Source organism: Candoia aspera, chromosome 8, assembly GCF_035149785.1.
Source record: "Candoia aspera isolate rCanAsp1 chromosome 8, rCanAsp1.hap2, whole genome shotgun sequence".
In the NCBI taxonomy this organism is placed as follows: Eukaryota; Metazoa; Chordata; class Lepidosauria; order Squamata; family Boidae; genus Candoia; species Candoia aspera.
The window spans coordinates 17,387,256-17,405,367 of NC_086160.1; the positions used below are offsets into that span (position 1 = coordinate 17,387,256).

Consider the following 18,112-nt stretch of genomic DNA (forward strand, 5'->3'; position numbering starts at 1 on the left):
CACAACCATGTTTTTATTCCCTTTCGAAAGGCCGGGAGAGTGGGGGCCTGTCTTACCCCAGGGGTAGCTTGTTCCAGAGGGCGGGTGACACGGCAGAGAAGGCCTCCTCCTGGACCCTGCCAGTTGGCAATCCCTCATGGACAGGGTCTGTAACATGCCTTCTCTGCCTGAGCGAGTGGGATGGGTGGATGTAGAGGGGGTCAGGTGGTTCCTCAGGTAACCTGGACCCATTCCATGTAGGGCTTTATAGGTGAAACCAACAGCTTGAATTGGACCCGGAAGCAGACTGGCACCCAATGCAGCTTGCGCAGCAACAGTGTTTTATGTGCCCTTCTAGGGTCGCCCAAGACTGCTCACACAGCCTCATTTTGCACCAGCTGTAGCTTCTGGATACTTTTCAAGGGTAGCTCCATGTAGAGTGCATTGCAGTAGTCTATGTGGGAGATGACCAGGGCATGAGTGACCGTTCGGAAGGACTCCTGATCCAGGAAAGGGCATTGCTGGTGCACAGCACAAAGTTGTGCAAAGGCTCCCCTGGCCACGACTGCCACCTGCTCTTTGGGCAGGAGTCGTGAGTCCAGGAGAACCCCCAGGTTCCACACCAGATCTGTCTGGGGCAACCTTATCCAGAGCCAAAGATGACAAACTCCCGGATACTCAGGAGCCCCCAACCCACAGCCACTGTGTTGTACCAGGGTTCATCTGAAGCCTGTTGTTCCCCATCCAGACACCTACAGCCTCCAGGCACCAAGAAAGGGTGGTCACAGGTCCCTTACGTCACCTGGGATGGAGATGTATAACTATCATCAGCATATTGATGATACCTCACCCCATGGCAACAGATGATCTCAGCCAGCGGTTTCATGTAGATGTTAAAAAGGAGCGGAGAGAGCACTGAGCCCTGTGACACCCCACAAAGGAGGGGCTGTGGGCCAGATCTCTCGCTCCCTATCAACACCGATTGGGACTGGCCCTGGAGGAAGGAGGTGAACCCACGCAAAACCACACTACCCACCCCCAACTCCCTGAGCCACCCCAAAAGGATAGCATGGTTGATGGTATCGAAAGCCGCTGAGAGGTCAAGAAGGTCCAGGATGGATGTACTGCCCCCATCCCACTCCTGCCAGAGATCATCCATAAGTGCAACCAAAGCTGTTTCCATCCCATATCCGGGCCTGAACCCTGACTGAAAGGGGTCTAGATAATCTGTTTCATCCAGGATCCTCTGGAGCTGCAGTGCCACTGCTTTCTCGACCACCTTCCCTAAATTTCTTGGGAAGATTCAACATAGTCATTTGTTTTGAAATATCTGTTGTAGATATGTATTATTTAAGAAATTATGGGATGATTTCTGCTGCCCTGGACCTAATTTGACTGATTGTTCTTTTATATTAATATGAATGTATCCTTGTAATTGATAACTAGTTTTTGTTAAAAAAAAAAATTATTTTACTTTTATTGGTCTTTTTGCACTGCCAACCTTGTTGGGAACCTAATATAGGCAAATAGTAGGCTGTATTAATGAGATAAATATAAAAATAAATATACATTGATTTAAATATCTTGTGGAGGTCAGTAGCTGATCATATAGATGATGGTATAGAAGGACATGTTCTGTGTGTGAAGCATGAGAAGTTACTTCGTTCACTTCATTCAGTAAAATGTCATTAGCACTCACTAATAAGGTTTGCTTTTCTGCAAGTTGCAATTTAGTTGGTCTTTTGTATTCATTGACCTTGATTTTAGCATTTTAGGAATGTTAGTATACAAAGATTCTAAAGAGAGGTTTTAAAATTTTTCCACCAGGTAAAGGATATGTCAATTTATCAACCTCAACAAATACAACACTGTATGTCAATGACGGAGAAAATCTGGGTTTGGTAGTAATGTATGAAGCGTATCCCAAGCCAGAAGAGGAAGTGTGGATGTACATGAATGAAACACTACAAAATTCATCTGATCATTATGTGAGAGTCACAAATATAGACAAAAACAGGTAATGCAAGATGTGCAACCAACGTATCAATGTAAGGAGAGGGAAGGCAAATGGCACAGAATCATTCTGTTAATTCCCTGTAGGATATGCTGTACAGAAGTTGGGTGGGCAGAGATTTCCCTGCTTTTCTTGCAGTCTAATGGTTGCCAACTCCCCCTTCCCTAATAGATCCTCTCTTCCCCATGGTATGGTGGCCACTCTTCCTCTTCACCTGAGAGGTATGAGACATTAGATGTTTAAAAGGAGGCTTATCCAGGAAGTAGCAATGCTATTTTATTTTCCCTTTAACTCTTGCATTTTGTGGGCCAGAGGCAGTTTGGTGGACATTGAAATGTTGGACAGTAGCCAAGGATCTAGGTTACTTTCATTTTGCCCCATGTGACAAGGACTGTTGGATCTAAACTCCACTCTGGATAGAACTTGAACTTCATATAGTTTGTTAAATCTGATATGCTCTGAAATGTGTAGATGAACTGTGCAATTGTAGAGGTACATTGACTTGTCAAAAATAATGTATTTTAGTTTAGGGGTTTTCAGACAGCTTCCCATGCAGCAAACTGAAATTATCCAAAGGGACTAAGTAGACAAGAATTACAGCCCTCACTGTAACTGATTTCACAAATCCATACAAAAACCATCTATTTAATTTTAGTATATTACAAAAACACCTAGACTGTCTGCCATGATGTGAGTAATGAAGGTTCATGCCTTATTCTTCCTGTAGATATTCCAGTGAGCTTCACCTTACACGGCTAAAGGAAACAGAAGGAGGTCTTTATACATTTTTTATGTCCAATTCAGATGCCAACTCTTCTATAACATTTAATGTCTATGTAAACAGTAAGTAACAGCAGTCTGTGATATTTTTTTATTGCCAGGCATTGCATTTAACTAAAGCAAATTGCACATGGAGATACCATTGATTTAATGACTGAAATAGAGGGTATCCTACAAAGTATGATTTGCAGATTAGCCCCTGGTGTGTGTATACAGATGCCTTCAACATCATTCAAATGGATGTGATCCTCAGCAACTTTCTTACAGCCCCTGAAATCCCCCAATATTGAGCCACTGAAATGTTACACCAACCTTTGTTGGTTCATTTTTTTTGTCCCTTGTTCCTAAATAAACAAAAGAATATGTGCCCACTTTTAATGTTGCATACTTAATCTCCTTAAACAGTGGGTTTTCAGTTCATGTCTTACTTCCTTCGCATGAACCATGTCTTAATGTTATGTGCTAGCACTAACAGGTAAATAGCATTACATGTTAATCGCATTATTTCAAAATGAAGTTTGCCAGAGTCTCCTCTTGTCTCATCATCAGTCCTGCTTTGGTTGTGACAATCTCTTGTCTCAGCAAAGTGACTTGCAAAGTAAATTATTTCAAAAGTACCAAAGAAATCAGGAATAAATAACAAAGCACACACATACCTTAGTTTGCAATTACTAAAGTCAGTCTTAAATCTTCACTGGCCGTGTAACTACTAAAAGTTCAAATTTGACATACTAAAGCATTTTCCTCTACAAGATGTGTTATATGCAAGGTATATATCCCACATTGAAAGACAAGGTTGTGAGAGGTTAAGCCATTAAGCTACTACTGAGTAGCTAGGGAAAAAAATCCTAAACTTATAGAACTACTATTCAGACATAATCAGAATACAGTCTGATTTTTTTTTAACACATCGGTATGATTTGGTATTCTATCCTGAGCTAATCTAGACTCAGCAGCTTCGAATTTGGCAGCATGTCTTTCCATATAATGCCTTTTCAAATTGTAGTCTTTGAAAACTGGCACATTTTCCCTACAAATTAAGCACAGCGCCTTAGTATTTGTCTCGACAAAAAAGTACTCATCTGTCCATTTTTTGTTGAATACTCTTCCTTCATCTGCACTTTTTCTTTTTTTTTCTTTTCTTTTTTGGGTTCTGTTTTCTGTTGAAACAATGTTGAAGCCATGCTGGAATAAATTTATTTAGGAATAAATATATTTTTAAAGAAATAACACAACAAGCCCGTCGTAAATTGTTCGGTAGGCAAATAAAGCTAGGTTTAATAATCAAATAAAACATACATGTCTACTTAATAACAACAACAATAAACGCCTGTCGTCACCGAACACGTGTAGGTAGGTTGAAATATTATATATAATGCCAAGTCGCCACAAGCTGACATGTGTAGCAGGCGGTGGTGGCGGTGTTAGCACTGCACTGCCCCTCTCCTACACGGCGTTCCGTTGTTTCTACCTACACAGTCTGTGCTCGAGCGCCTTGTGATCGGTCACAAAAAAAATTGCAAAATAGTGTTGAAAGTTTACGATTTTGGGGGGCCACATTACTAGCTGTTCAGGGCCGCGTGCGGCCCATGCGCCACAGGTTGGACACGCCTGGTATAGAGTATTTTTAGAACACTTCGCTGATTGTCAATTACAGGGGATTTTTTAATTAAGGAGAAAGTGCTTGGTATACTTACATCATGGAAGAATTGCCTACCCCTTATATATCTTTAAACATTTCAAAGCACATACATCCAGCTTCATATATTTATAATTCATTACTGCCTTTGTATCTCCAGCTTCTTGCAAGAACTAGGTTATTCCATTTTAAGGCACAGTATCCCTGAGAGGTAGGCTTGGCTAGGATAGACTCACTCACACATACGATGAGCTTTCTGTATGAACGACGTTTTGAATGGAAATACTTCTAACCTGCTATTTCCCAGGACTCTTCGTTTCCCTTGCTGACATTTTCATCTCTACTGTAGTCAAAGGACTGTGATAAAACTTGATCCAGGCAGTGTTAACAAGAACCCCAAAACCTTATCCTGGCAGCAGCTTTGCAAGGATGGGCTTGAAGCACTCCACTGTTTTTAATTATCTCTATTATGTAGGGAAGAAAGAGATGCTAATGGCTATATATTGCTCGCTGCTTCAACTACAACCAATTAATTATTGAATGTTTCATTAAGCTGTTTTGCATACTCCCATCCTCTTATCAATAATCTGCCATTAAATGCTTTAAATTTCTAATTTCATTAGTTTTATTAAATGCTGCTGAGACAGATTCCAAGCATAGTTAAAGAGAGGTTTAAAAAATTGCTCTTGCACTTCTCTTAGTAGTTGCAAGTTTAGTGTCATTGAGTTGATTTGCATTGCTTTTATTACCAGTTCTTTTTTTCTTGCTAATTAGTAGAAGCAAATAAACATGGAGGCAGTAGGTATGTTACCATCATCTCCTGCTGGAGGGAATTTGTTTCCCTGAACTCCCTGCTAGCAAGTTATGAACACAGAGCCAACTACATATTATACTACTTTGACCATGAATACAGTCCCCCCATCCCATCGCAACCACAAGAACTCCAACCTGGATTAGAGAAGGAAAAGCTTAACCCTCCCCCAGCAGCCTTTGGTTATGGATCTGCCCTTTCCACATACCTATTTTCAAAAATGAAGATGCCCATTAATGTTTGATATAAAGGCTAAGAGTTCCAGCATGACTTCAGTTTGCAGTATTGATCCAGAAGCATGAGTTGATGTTGAACATGGCGTTAAACAAAATTGCCATCCACCTGAGTGTGAAATGCTTAGGTGGCTGGGCTTTTGCATACAGAGACAATCCCTTTCAGCAGATAATGGCTTGGGCCCATTACAGAAACACCCAACAAGCGCTCTCTTGTCTGTGCTTGGTGCCCACTACCTTATGTTACAATGTAGGAATGGCTGAGTGTGTAAATATTTTTGACCAATAACAGTGCTGACAGTAAAAAATGGGCTTTTAAAATCTGTTCTGTACCTGGGTCAGTTTTCAAAGCTAGTGCAGAGCAAATGGTGATTAGTTGCTTTGCAACAAGTATGGGGCAGATACAGAATGTTAGAGATAAAAGTAAGAATATGTTGAATGTGCAATTTCCTAAGCTTATTTCTCAACGTTTGGAACCACAGTAAGATAATAGTGAGGCGTAGGAATGAAGCTGCTGAGTCTAGATTAGCTCAGGATAGAACAGCAGATAATATATTTACATTGGAAAAAGGTTTGGTCCAACATTAAAGAGGTAGGCAGAGCTAAGGATGGATTCAGCTTGCCCTAAATTAAGGCAGGAATGCTAGCAATATTTGCATTGTTATAGTCCAAAATTATTATATTGGTGTGTACAATTTGATGTGCCCCTGTCAGAATTCTGTATGCTGTTAATGACGGGTTGGTCAACTTGGTTTAGGTAATAACAAAGAGTGTGTGCATGTGAAACAGGAGTGGAGGCCAGAACAGGACTTGCGTGAAATACTTGAAGTGCAAGAAAAGGTTGAACAGAACAGATTCAAATTGCATCCTATCATGGCAGCAACAGAATCAATTGTGGATGGCAGGTTATTTTTGCAGTGACTGTGGTCATGTTCACATCAAACAATTTTGGAGAATTTTGGCTTATCAACATCACCATATAACACATCACTCCAACTTTTAGCATATGGTATGAACTGTGGATTCTTGCTTCTTGAGTTATTGGTTTATTATTCTTGGCTGGTTGGAGATAGCAAACAGAACCCTGTTCAGATGACACAGTTGAAATTATTCTTGCTTAGCATCACCCTAGCAAAGCAAGACAAGCAAATTGCATGTGGAAGGGCTATTTAAAATTTACTCATATTACAGGTAAGCCAGAATTTTCTGGAATTCTGTTTTATCATTCCATGCTTAACATGGTCTATATAATCTTACTCTCACAGTGGCATTATCATATTCAGCTGCAGGAGTCTATTTCTTTATTTTTCAAATTTTTGCTACTGCCCATCACTCCCAAAAAGAGGGACTCTTGAGCGTCAAAGTACAGTATTGGGAATGTGGGGCGGGGGAGAGGCTAGTTCTTGACTGTAATTATTTGAGAGCTAAATAGAATGATGTCAAACTTGCCCAGAGCAGTTTTACCTGACACTGCCTTGTCCAGGATCTGTGTTACCTTTACACTCAGTGGAGTCATGTTGCAAATTAACACGGGCAGTTTTGCAAAAGGTTGGTTGTTTGGTTTGATGCTTTGACCAAAATAGTAAATACAAACACACAGAGAAAGGAATATTCTTTTCAGTTCCTGCTACATAACCAGTTATGTCTGGTAAAAGAATAGAGAATAGGCACAGTATCTAGTTCCTTTGTTTCAGTAATCACAAATACTAATTATCTGAATACAGTACTTGGATTTTTACACTTACGAAAGAGTGAACCTGCTACACTGCTAAACAATATTTAAAACATTTTGTTTAAAAAGTCATCGTAAATAATAACAACAAAAATGATTCTGAGAAACACTCTGAAGTGTCATATGCACCGATAATGCCTTATGGAAGGACATCTGATGAATTCACGGATGAGATAAGTTTTGAAGCTGTCTCTCCTGGCTCACAGCTAGTGCTCTTTTAGGGATATTCCTGGGAGGGGAAGAGGGCTGTGCTTCTTCCCTTGTCTCAACTTCATGGGGGTAAAAAATTCAGATTAAATACTCACCCAGTGCTCAGAGAGGAGTTGCAGGGCACCCCTTGTGGTTGCCTCCCCACTTTTTTCAATGGTTCAGAAGCGAATTTGGGGCAAGGCAGGGAAGGTGCCAGAAGACGGTTCCAAGCCTGAATGTCTTTTTCCACTGGAATTCCTTCAAGAAAGACTTCCTGGTGGAAATCATGTTTTCTTCTCAGGAGTTTTTGTCCCCCCCCCCCTTTATCCTCAACCCCCACTAGAGCAGGGGTTCCTAAAACCATCACACGTCCCTTTAGTGTAATCTTAATGTACACACCTCTTCTAAAAATCCAAACACCAAAATGAGCACAAAGGAACAATGAAAACAATAGAATAAAACTATGTTTAATAAAGACATAAAAATGTACAACTAAAAGGTTCTTCACAACTCCCCTCACAGTTTGGGAAACCCTGCACTAGGGTCTGTGGCCACCCTGTGTCCTAGGTAAGTCTTGACCTCTGACAGGCCAGCATTATGTGGTTGCTCACCTGGAATGGCCACAGTAAATTGAAGCCTTTTCAGGCAAATAACAGAACATTCATCTGTCCTTCTTCTCTACAGTAACTACAGTTAAAAGCTTGTTTTTCTGCACCTGAGGGAACTTGGCAGTGAATGTCAAGGCATATCCCTAGATACTTAAAAACTATATTGGCCCTGATTCCTGTTAGAGCTGTCCAAATGCTCCATTAAATAAATCCTTACAGGATGTTACTGAAAAATTTGTCAAAAGCCTTCCTTGGTGTACCTGTTTCTTTTGAACACTGTTTCAAAGACAGGTAATGTAAATGTCTGCAAATCCTATTTATTGCCTCTGTCTTCCCATGGGCTCAGATGATAATCTTTTAAATGCAACAGTGTTGGGATTTCTGAAATGTAATACAGGAAAGTGTAATGTCTTAGCAGAGGAAACAGAATATCACAAACTTTAATAAGTCAGGTTATATATTTTAGCTATGTAATAGCATAATAAGCCATCAGTCTTCCTATTGCTTAATGGAAGACCTCTTTTAAATAAAGCAGTAAACAATGAATGATGATCCTGAAATGTTTTAAATAACCTTCTCTTAAGCTAAAGGATAAGCAGAGCTAGGAGGCTTATGTATTAACGTGATCCCAGATCCCTTTAATGTGAGAACAAACAACAAACACAATGCTGTGGTTAGGCGAGGCCCTTGTTCAAATGTCGCCTGAACTTTGATCTGCTCAGTGGCCTTAAGACAGAAGTCAACACATTGGTAGCCTTGGATTTCACAGTATTTGTCACCTGTCCCAGCATCTGCGGCCCCAAGCATTAAATTAAGTTCAGATATGAAAAGCAAATGTATTACTATTTTTGTAAAGTCTGAAAAATTGGGAGATCACTAAATCTTGTAAGATGTTAACAGTCTTGAGAATTTAGTATTTTCATGCAAGATCTACTGGAGTAATGGTGTATCTCAAGCTTAGTAAAATCCATGAAGTTGGGCATGATTTTGGACAGGGGCTCTGGAAATGTCGCTAACCTACCTTAGGAAAACTGTTGGCTTTCAGCTACTCTCGCTAAAACGGGGAAAATAGTATCAGCCTGCTTAGACTTGGGCTGTGTGTTTCATAACCACCTTGTGTTCTGAAGCCCAGCAGCTCCTGCATCAGAAAGTAATATCATGAAGGGATGTTTTGCAAGAGGAAAGCAATAGAGAGCACTTAATTCTTCCCCCCGTCCTGTAATTCCCTTGTGCAAGCCACTTTTCCCTAAGTCAGGGTGCCAAACACCCAGAAAACTTGTACCTGGTCCCCAGCTGAGGTAAAAGCATCTGATGCTGAGAGGGAAAGAGACATCCACTAGTTCCACTGCAGCCTGCTCTTTCTCTTTTGCTGCTGCATTACAGAGAGCAGCGTGCAAGGTTTCAGTACGCAAGGTGACTTTGCCAGAATTAAGTTGCCATGTCTTTCAAGCGCTGTTAAGAAGGCTTTTTAGGCGAAAGGGTATCAAACACATTGAGTCTCTGGGAAAAATGTGAGTTTGATAAGCAGAAGGTTAGATCTCAGCTTGCATGTTTATGCATGCTTAGGCTAACCTCAGTCCCTTAATTCTTTAATTCTAATTTTACTGAGTTTTTTTTTAAGTACGTAGAATAGCAATTAAAAACAAAAGTTACAGTTTTCATTCTAAATTTTACAAGAAAAGCTGTATTCTTAGAAAGCTAAACCATACAGATTAAGAAGAAAGAAGAAAAAAATGAGAAAGCAAGAAAAAAAATCTAATAATAGACTATAATTGAAATTTCACTGTTTTTCCACAATATCAAAATAGTAATATATTTATTCAAATCACCACAATTCGAAGTTTAAACACTGTACGCATAGTCCGTACAGAATATATTATTTGATCTTGCCTTTCTGCTGATACAAAGCCAGATTGAAGGCTAAGATCTGATGAGTCTGTTTAAGCTAGGAGGGACATGCTCTTCCAGGAATACATGATCACTTTTTTTGCAACAGTCCAACCATGAAAAATCCAAAGCTCTTCATAAATAGACACACACCAATTTTGGGGAGATATAATTTAACGATACGTTCACATCTTTCCATCTTATTTTCCTCTCAATAAACTGGTTTACTATAAATTGCAATATCTAAACCAGTAAAGAACTACTGGTGGACATGTCCAGAGCGTATGCACTACTGTTCCTTCTAATTCGTTGCATCTCCAACATAAGAAAGATGACAGTCAAACTCAGGTTCAAGAAGCCTCACTTTGAAGTAAGTGTGCATAAGATCATAGCCTTTCACAGAAAAAACGTGAGGTATGGTGCACTATTTTTAATGGAATTGTGCTGAAATGTGAGCAAAGTAGAAATGACCCCTCATCTTTTTTTAATTATTCATTTATTCATCTTCTAGCCAAACCAGAGATTGTCACTTCAGAAAGACTTAGCAATGGCATGCTGCTCTGTGTGGCAACTGGGTATCCTGCTCCTACTATAAACTGGTATGTTTGCCCAGCCACTGAGCAAAGGTAAGAGATTCTAAACTTTTATTTTGATTTCGGATTAAATGTAAAGAATGAGAAATCAATAGAGTCATCTCTAATGTTCAAATGTGTGCTCTTTTCTTGGTTTTGAAACCTAATGGGAGGGTAGATTTCTTGGGGTTGCCATCAGAAGTGAGAGGTGGGTTGGAGAAGGAGGTGTCTTAATTCCATCCTACTCCATGTACTGTAGATGGCCAGTAAGTTCTGTTCTCACAGAAATAATTTTCTCCCATTTGGTTCACATGGGATGGAGGAAACAGGTTCAGCAGATGGGAGAAGGGACTGGACCTCTGTTCACTGATCTTGCCTGATAACTACACCTACTTGCAAAGAAGAATCTTACAGGTGCAAACAGTACCCATGAAGAACCTTTCCAATTTGCATTGCATTCATGGGCATTGGAGATGCATGGCCATGACCAATAAAAAGAATTTATATAGTAGTAGAAAGTGAGGTTCTGTTTGCATTTACACCTTCATTGGCTGTGTGTATAGATATATCTGAACAGTTCTAACTTCTTTTGCGCTTAAGTGGACAACTGGGAGACCACTTAGTCTCATTCATTCTGTATTAGATTTAGGCTAATACAGTTAGGCTAAGCAGTTAGGCTAAGACATGCTCTTGAAGTGACCCCTATTTCTGGAAGGGTTTCTGTGGCTTGCTTCTTGTTTCTTGAAGGAGTCATTGTAATTTATGACTAAACATGAAGGGCCAAATGAGACATCACACGATTTATACCCATTTACAGCTGGGATATTCTTGGCCCTAATTATTTAACCCTATAGAATGACAATTACAAAATAGCTTCTCTGTCTGGCTATTATCTCTCAGCTTTATCATGTAATAACAGAATTTCCCAGGACACAGGGTAATTAGATTTCCATTTACACACAGTAGATTATATGGCAAATGTGACTTGTAAGCTTGGAAAAATGAAAATAATTAACTACAAAGGTAATTACCCGCGTTTCTAAGAGGATTGCATGTATTTTCATTGCAGGTAGCACATTTGCAAATGGGAATATAAATACTTGCTTATTCTGATGATGTTTTGAACATTATTGCTAGTTTATAGTACTTTTCATATACAAAACATTGTTCATATTTTTTATGAATTATGCTTTTTTAATTAATAGTGGCAATCATGACATTTCTTAAGCTAGTCCTGAAAGGATCTCCATTTGTGACATTATATGTGACATATAATGAGAGTAGCATGAAGATTTTTCCCAGCTGTACCTAGGGTGACCAAAGTTATGTTTATACCAGAAACAACAGTTGTTAAGAGGACCCCAATCCTATTCCTACTAATTGTACCACTTATACAATTGTGTTACTTTTTGTCAAGCAAGATGCCTAGCACTATCTGCTTCCTTTCAATCCCACAACAGATTTTGCTGATGTATAATGGTGTTTGGGGTACAGAACACACACTTTGAAGGGTCTCTAACCCCACCCTCACCAATATGCCTGAAGCAGCTTCTGACAAGTATTGTTTTATTTTCTTTATATTTGAAAATTAATGAAATTAGGTTAAGTTCACAAGAACTAAAATGAAAAATTAGCAGGTTTATTTACTTTGAGGTATATTGAGTTGGATCCAGATGTAATTATACTTAGTGTAAACTCAATGAAATTAATGAGACTTAAGATTGCCACAATTAACATAAGACTATTTCAGTGAATTTGGATTAAAAGCAACTAAGTCTCCAGTGGCTGCATTAGCAGAAACAGTAAATTAGAATTCCCAAGAATCTTGACTTACAATTTCCAAGCAAGAATACTGATGTATCCTGACCATGTCACTTCCTTTCTCTTGCCAGCAAGAATGGCTGCATAACTGGAAATTTGCTAGGAGGAAAAGCTTGGCATAAATGCTGGCCTAAGACCATAATAAATTATGAGGCTGAAGTATAAATGCCAAATTAAAATTCCTGATGTGCCTGTCCACCGGTTTTCCTTTTCTTGTTTTTCATCCAGACTATTTGTTTCTTCCAGGTGTCCAGATTCACCAAATGTTTCTCCAGCGGATGTAAAAACCAAATATAAAGATTCAGCGTTTTCTTCTTTTGGAAAGATAATAGTTGAAAGTACCGTTGATACCAGCATGTTCAAGAACAATAGCACAATCACATGTGAGGCTTCCAATACTGTTGATAGACGTTCAGCTTTCTTTAACTTTGCAATTAAAGGTAATTCCCTGAAACAGAATACAGTATTTATTCTGTAAGCTGTTGGAAACAAGTAGTATTCTCAACTTAAACCACAAAGCATCAAGTTTCTTGATGATGCTGATAACTAAATGCATACTTACCCTTTTTGTCACAACTTCTTTCAGTATTTGTCTTTTGCTTTTTATATTAACTATTCTAAGAAACGTATAAATATTTTGACTTTTTTACAGAACGAGGTGAAAAGCAGTATTTAAATGCTTCAGTCAAAACATGTTAAAATTCACTTTTAAATGCGATGATTCTTTTTCCCGTTACAGGAATTTTATTTTGATAATGATGTATTGGTCAAAAGTAGAGATGTCTGCATGTATGTATGTATTCCATGGAAGTTCATTGCTTTAACTTCAAATTGAAATGCAAGTCACATGGCCTGGGAACAAACTCTTAAACGGCATTTCTCAACCATGGCAATTTTAAGGTGTGTGGACTTCAACTCCCAGAATTCTTTCTGGCTAGGGAATTCTGGGAGTTGAAGCCCACACATCTTAGAAGTTGCTAAGTTGAGAAACACTGCTCTAAAAAAATAACTGGCAAGGGAGGGTAAAGAGGCAGGATGATGCCTGAGCCTTCATCTCTGGCTGCAATCTAACCAAAGAAGTCAAGGTGACAATGTTAGTTTCTCAACTTAAAATACCTCCTCTTCAGTGCCAGGTTGTTTTCTAGTAAAACTTCTGTTACTAAGGATTTAATTCTGAAAGAAAGCATTGACCTGGTATATATCACAGACACGTGGCTGACAGAAGAGGGAAGAACTGATCTCTCCCAGTTCTGGACTACTCTCTAAACAGCAAGCTAGGCTTGGAGGGCCAGAAGATGGTCTAGGAGAATTCCATCTCTCTGACTAGGGACTCCATTCAGCAGTCAGTAAATTCTGAATGGATGCTGCTGCATTTAGGCAGCTGAGACAGTGTAGAAACACTGCTAGTATAATATTCATCCCGCTGCCTGACAGTCCCTCTTCCTTAATTAGCTAGCTGATCTTGGGCGTGGTGTTGGGTAACCTTAGGCTTCTTGTCCTAGAGGATTTCCATGTTCATGTGAGGTTCTCCAAGCAGGAGTAACTCAAGATAACATACCCTTTGTGCCAGCCATTGACCTTTCCTAACTAGTACCTGGCTTCACAGAGGCAGCAGGGCACAGTATTTTGTTTGAGGGGAGCTTGTGATCTGAAGTTGGAGGAATTCACATGACCCCATTGTCATGAAGAACTTGCCTCTGATCACTTCTGTGATCCTCTGAAAGGATGGAGTGCTAGTTAAAATGGATTGACCCAGGATCTGAGTGCTTTCCTGAATACATTTAGGGAATTTCCCACATTATATTTTGGCAATACTGTCAATAGCCTGGTGGTTTTTGAAATACAGAAGCAGGCATTGTCACCATAACACTTTAAGTGCCTTCTTCCCTGAGCCCAATCAGCCCTTTGGTTGACTTGCCAGCAGAGGGTAAAGCAAATTGGATGCCAGCTGAAGCAGAAGTAAAGGGACTCTAAGAATGGATCAGATCACACAGGACTTGGGCTTGTCTGAAATCCTGCTCTTTAGTAGTGGCAGCAGTGAAGAGTGTTTTACTCTGCCTCCGTTGTGTCTGCACAAAACAGGGAAGCATTGGTTTTCCACACTGCAGAATTAGGATATTGTGAGGAGAGGAGGCAGAAGAGTCAGTGACTCACTGTGAATGATTTGCATCATTCTTTGTGGACAGTGTCAGTTGGATCTGTCTCAATTTGGACTTAGAAGGGGCAGGAAGATGAAACTTTGGCACATCTGCTCATCCTGTTATTTTTGAATCTTTTTTATCAGATCTCAAGGATACGGTCAGAGATGTGGAGAGATGAGGGATAGCAGTTGCTCATTCAACTTTTGCTTCTCCTGGCTAATTAAATCTACTTTTAGGGGCTGCACCTATGATTAAGAGAGGTGATTAATGTATCCATGTTGTAGAGCAGGAGTTACAAGATCATTGAAAAAACAAACCCCTTCCTAGAGAAATTCTGTACAGCTATAGGCTGTCTCAAGTACTCCATTTCTAGAAATAGTAATGGCTGTGCAGTTCCAGATGCATCTTAATATTGATTATCTAAACCCATTTCAGTCAAGCTTTCAAAAAGATATAGTACTTGCTTTGGTCACCTTGGTGGATGACCAGTACAAGAATTGGGAATGGGGAATAGGCCCCTGTTAGTTCTCCTGAAGCTCTCAGCAGTGTTGATATTATCAACCATGGTAGTCTGTGGACCACTTGGCAGAATTGGACCCTGGGGACACTATTTTATATTGATTCGAGTTTATCCTGTTGGATCATATCTAGAATATGGTTTTGGGGAGACTATGGTCCAGCACCTGGGCTTGTGTCCTACGGTAATCCATGAAGTTCAGTCTTGTGTCCCATTCAACATCTATTTGAAACCATTGGGGAGTTCTTCCAAGGATGACATTAGTAGGCCTATTGAGGGAATTGTATTGGCAAATAAGAAACTGTTTTGAGGATTGAGGTTCAACTTGTTTTCAACAAGGTTGCATTTTGCTGAAAGTAGATTCACAGTCTGGTAGGGCTCCTTCATCTTCAGCTATCCAAAGATTCACAGGTAGCAGTTGTAACAAAGAACTTTTTCAGACAATTATGGCTAGTGCACCATCTTCCAACCCTTCATGAGCTGGTTGGATTTGACAATGAATATTCACACCTCCGTTACATTCCATAGTGATTCATACAATCTGGTCTACATAGAACTGTCCTTGAAAGTGGAAGTGGAAGTTGCAATTGATGCAAAAAATGGCACTTAAGTTGCAAATTAATGTAAGACACAAGGCTCATATGATGCATATGTTAAAACTGCATTGGTTGCCAGGTGCTTCCCAGGCATCATGTAAGATGGTGGTATTGATCTTTTAAACTTTAAATGCCTTGAAGTCTGACTATCTAAGAGACTGCATCTCCTGTAAATAATTCTACCCAAATGTTAAAACCAGAAGGAGAGTCTTTTTTGAAGATGCCTCTGATGTCAGAAGCCTCTTGTTTCTGGCATACTGGAGAGGGCCTTCCCTGTGTTACTCTCAGACTACAGAAGTGTTTCTCAACCCCAGCAACTTTAAGATGCATGGACTTCAACTCCAGAATTCCTATGCTGGCTGGCTGGGGAATTTTGGAAGTTGAAGTCCATGCATCTTAAAGTTGCTGAAGCTGAGAAACACTGCTATAGAATACACTCCTTCAGCACCTATGTTGGACATCTATTGCCTCAGCTTTATAAATCTGCAAAGACCATCTTTTTCACCAATCTTTTAATTCTTAGAGCATTTAAGTATCAATTTAGTGTTGGTTTTAATTAATATTACTAATGTTCATATTCTGCTTTTTTAAAAAAAGTTTGCTTGTTGCTTTGTAGACTAGCCAGAATGAAGGCAGCTTATAAATAAAATTAGTATATAAAAAAAGATTCAAGTTGCTAATAAGATTTCATAAGTCATACTTTTATGTGTGTGTGTGTGTCTCTCTCTCTCTAGAACAAGAAAATAGTCGCAGCCTTTTCACACCATTGTTAATTGGCTTTGGTGTAGCAGCAGGACTGATGTGTGTTATAGTCATAGTCCTTATTTATAAGTATCTCCAGGTAAGAATTGTGTTTGTGTGTGTGTGGTTAGAATGCCATTCAGCACTTTTTCTGCCACTGCATTCCCAGAACTTAAAAAAGTTATCCCTGTATTCCAGAAACCCAAGTATGAGGTTCAGTGGAAAGTGGTGGATGAAATAAATGGAAACAACTACGTATACATAGATCCAACACAGCTTCCATATGATGACAAATGGGAATTTCCAAGAAACTGTCTCAGTTTTGGTTAGTTTGCATATATTTAATTTTGCTGGCAATTAAATAATACTTTCAGTACCCTTGCATCGGTGATGGCGTAGTTTTAAAATATCTTCTTTTCCTAACCTAATTTTCCTTGTTGTTCTGACTGAGCAGCTCATTCCAGAAAAGGGCATCCATACTATGATATCCCAATACAGAGGCATCTGCCATGCAGGATGAGGTCAAGGGGAGGGAAATAACAAAAATGCCATTGTGCCAACCCAGTGCCAGATCCCACGTCTTGCACATGCACTTTTAATATTGTATGTATGTATGAAACCAGCAGAGCTGATAGAATGATGTTGCTATTATCATTTTGATGGAAGGACTGGATTCTGTAGGTACCCCTGCCCCCAACACAATTAGTTGTAGGAGTAAGTTCTGTTGCATTAAAGCAGTCGTATTTTTTTCCAGAGTCACGTGGCTATTGTAGGGAGGCCTCCAATGTAGCCCTGTGATCCTGGAAAGAGACACAGCTTTTCAATGAGTCATAGACAGTTGCTCTGTTTGTACTTCTTCCACGGTCCTAGATTCAATCAGATGAAAAATTAAGGATTTGAGAGAAAATTGTTATGATTTGGCTACCCTTTTCCCCCACACCTATGGGCAATTCATGGAATAATTTAGAAATGGCCTCATAAATATTCTGGACACTCCCCATGAAACCATGTTTTAGGTAGTAACTATCAAAGTAGGGCACATGAGTGAAATATAGTGAAAGTAGCACAAAACATCTGGGTGGTCTCTTGATGCCTACTTCTTGCATCATGCCTTTAAGTAGCCTGATCTGTCATGGTAAGCCTACGTATCTGAGTTGCGAATACCAGCAAGACCTCTCAATAGTAACAAAGAGGAGAGTTTTTGTATCTTTTTGTTGCATGTCAATAATTGTCCAGCTTCCTGCATCACAATCATCATCATCATCATTGTAACAGTAATACTAATAGTACTAGTAATAAACTTGTATGCATGGTAGACTAATAGAAAAGTAGTAGTAGTAACAGAACAGAAGGGAAGGTGCTTCTGCTCCTCCTGCTACCTCCTCCTCCATTGCTGCTTCCAAGTCAATGATCACTTCAGCAGCCATAGTATGCACTGGAACTGCAGCCCTTGGAAGCCCGGTGTATGTGTGTGTGTGTGAGGGAGAGAGGAAGAAGCCCCCCAGAGATAACTGCTGGCCACTGTCTTCCTGCTGAAGGAATGAGGAGAGAGGATGGGCATACTGCTTCTGAGCTGCCAAAACTAATTCTTTGCTGCTGTCTAGTACAGCCTTTCTCAACCTTTTGACCCTGCAGGAACCCTTGAAATATTTTTCAGGCCTCAGGGAACCCCTGCACATTCAGGCTCAAATATAGGCCAGAAGTACAAAATTATTATATTTGTTTCATGGGTAGGCCTGTATATATGCACTAACAATGTTCTTAACTGAAAATAAAGAATGAAACTTACCTCTTTAATGTGAAGTTGCCCAAATTTGAAATAATTTTTTTAAGTAAATCGTGATCTCCCAGG

The 18,112-nt window shown here is 39.7% G+C and overlaps 1 protein-coding gene across 1 annotated transcript in view; it reads left to right on the forward strand.

Annotated features, from left to right (window-relative positions):
- Positions 1–18,112, forward strand: part of KIT (KIT proto-oncogene, receptor tyrosine kinase) — an 88,334-nt gene that overhangs the window by 50,623 nt on the left and 19,599 nt on the right. The window contains exons 6-11 of the mRNA XM_063310103.1: positions 1,807–1,996; positions 2,721–2,836; positions 10,384–10,498; positions 12,512–12,705; positions 16,254–16,360; positions 16,459–16,585. Of these exons, the coding sequence (XP_063166173.1) occupies positions 1,807–1,996; positions 2,721–2,836; positions 10,384–10,498; positions 12,512–12,705; positions 16,254–16,360; positions 16,459–16,585 (849 nt within the window). The remainder of the gene's footprint in view (positions 1–1,806; positions 1,997–2,720; positions 2,837–10,383; positions 10,499–12,511; positions 12,706–16,253; positions 16,361–16,458; positions 16,586–18,112) is intronic.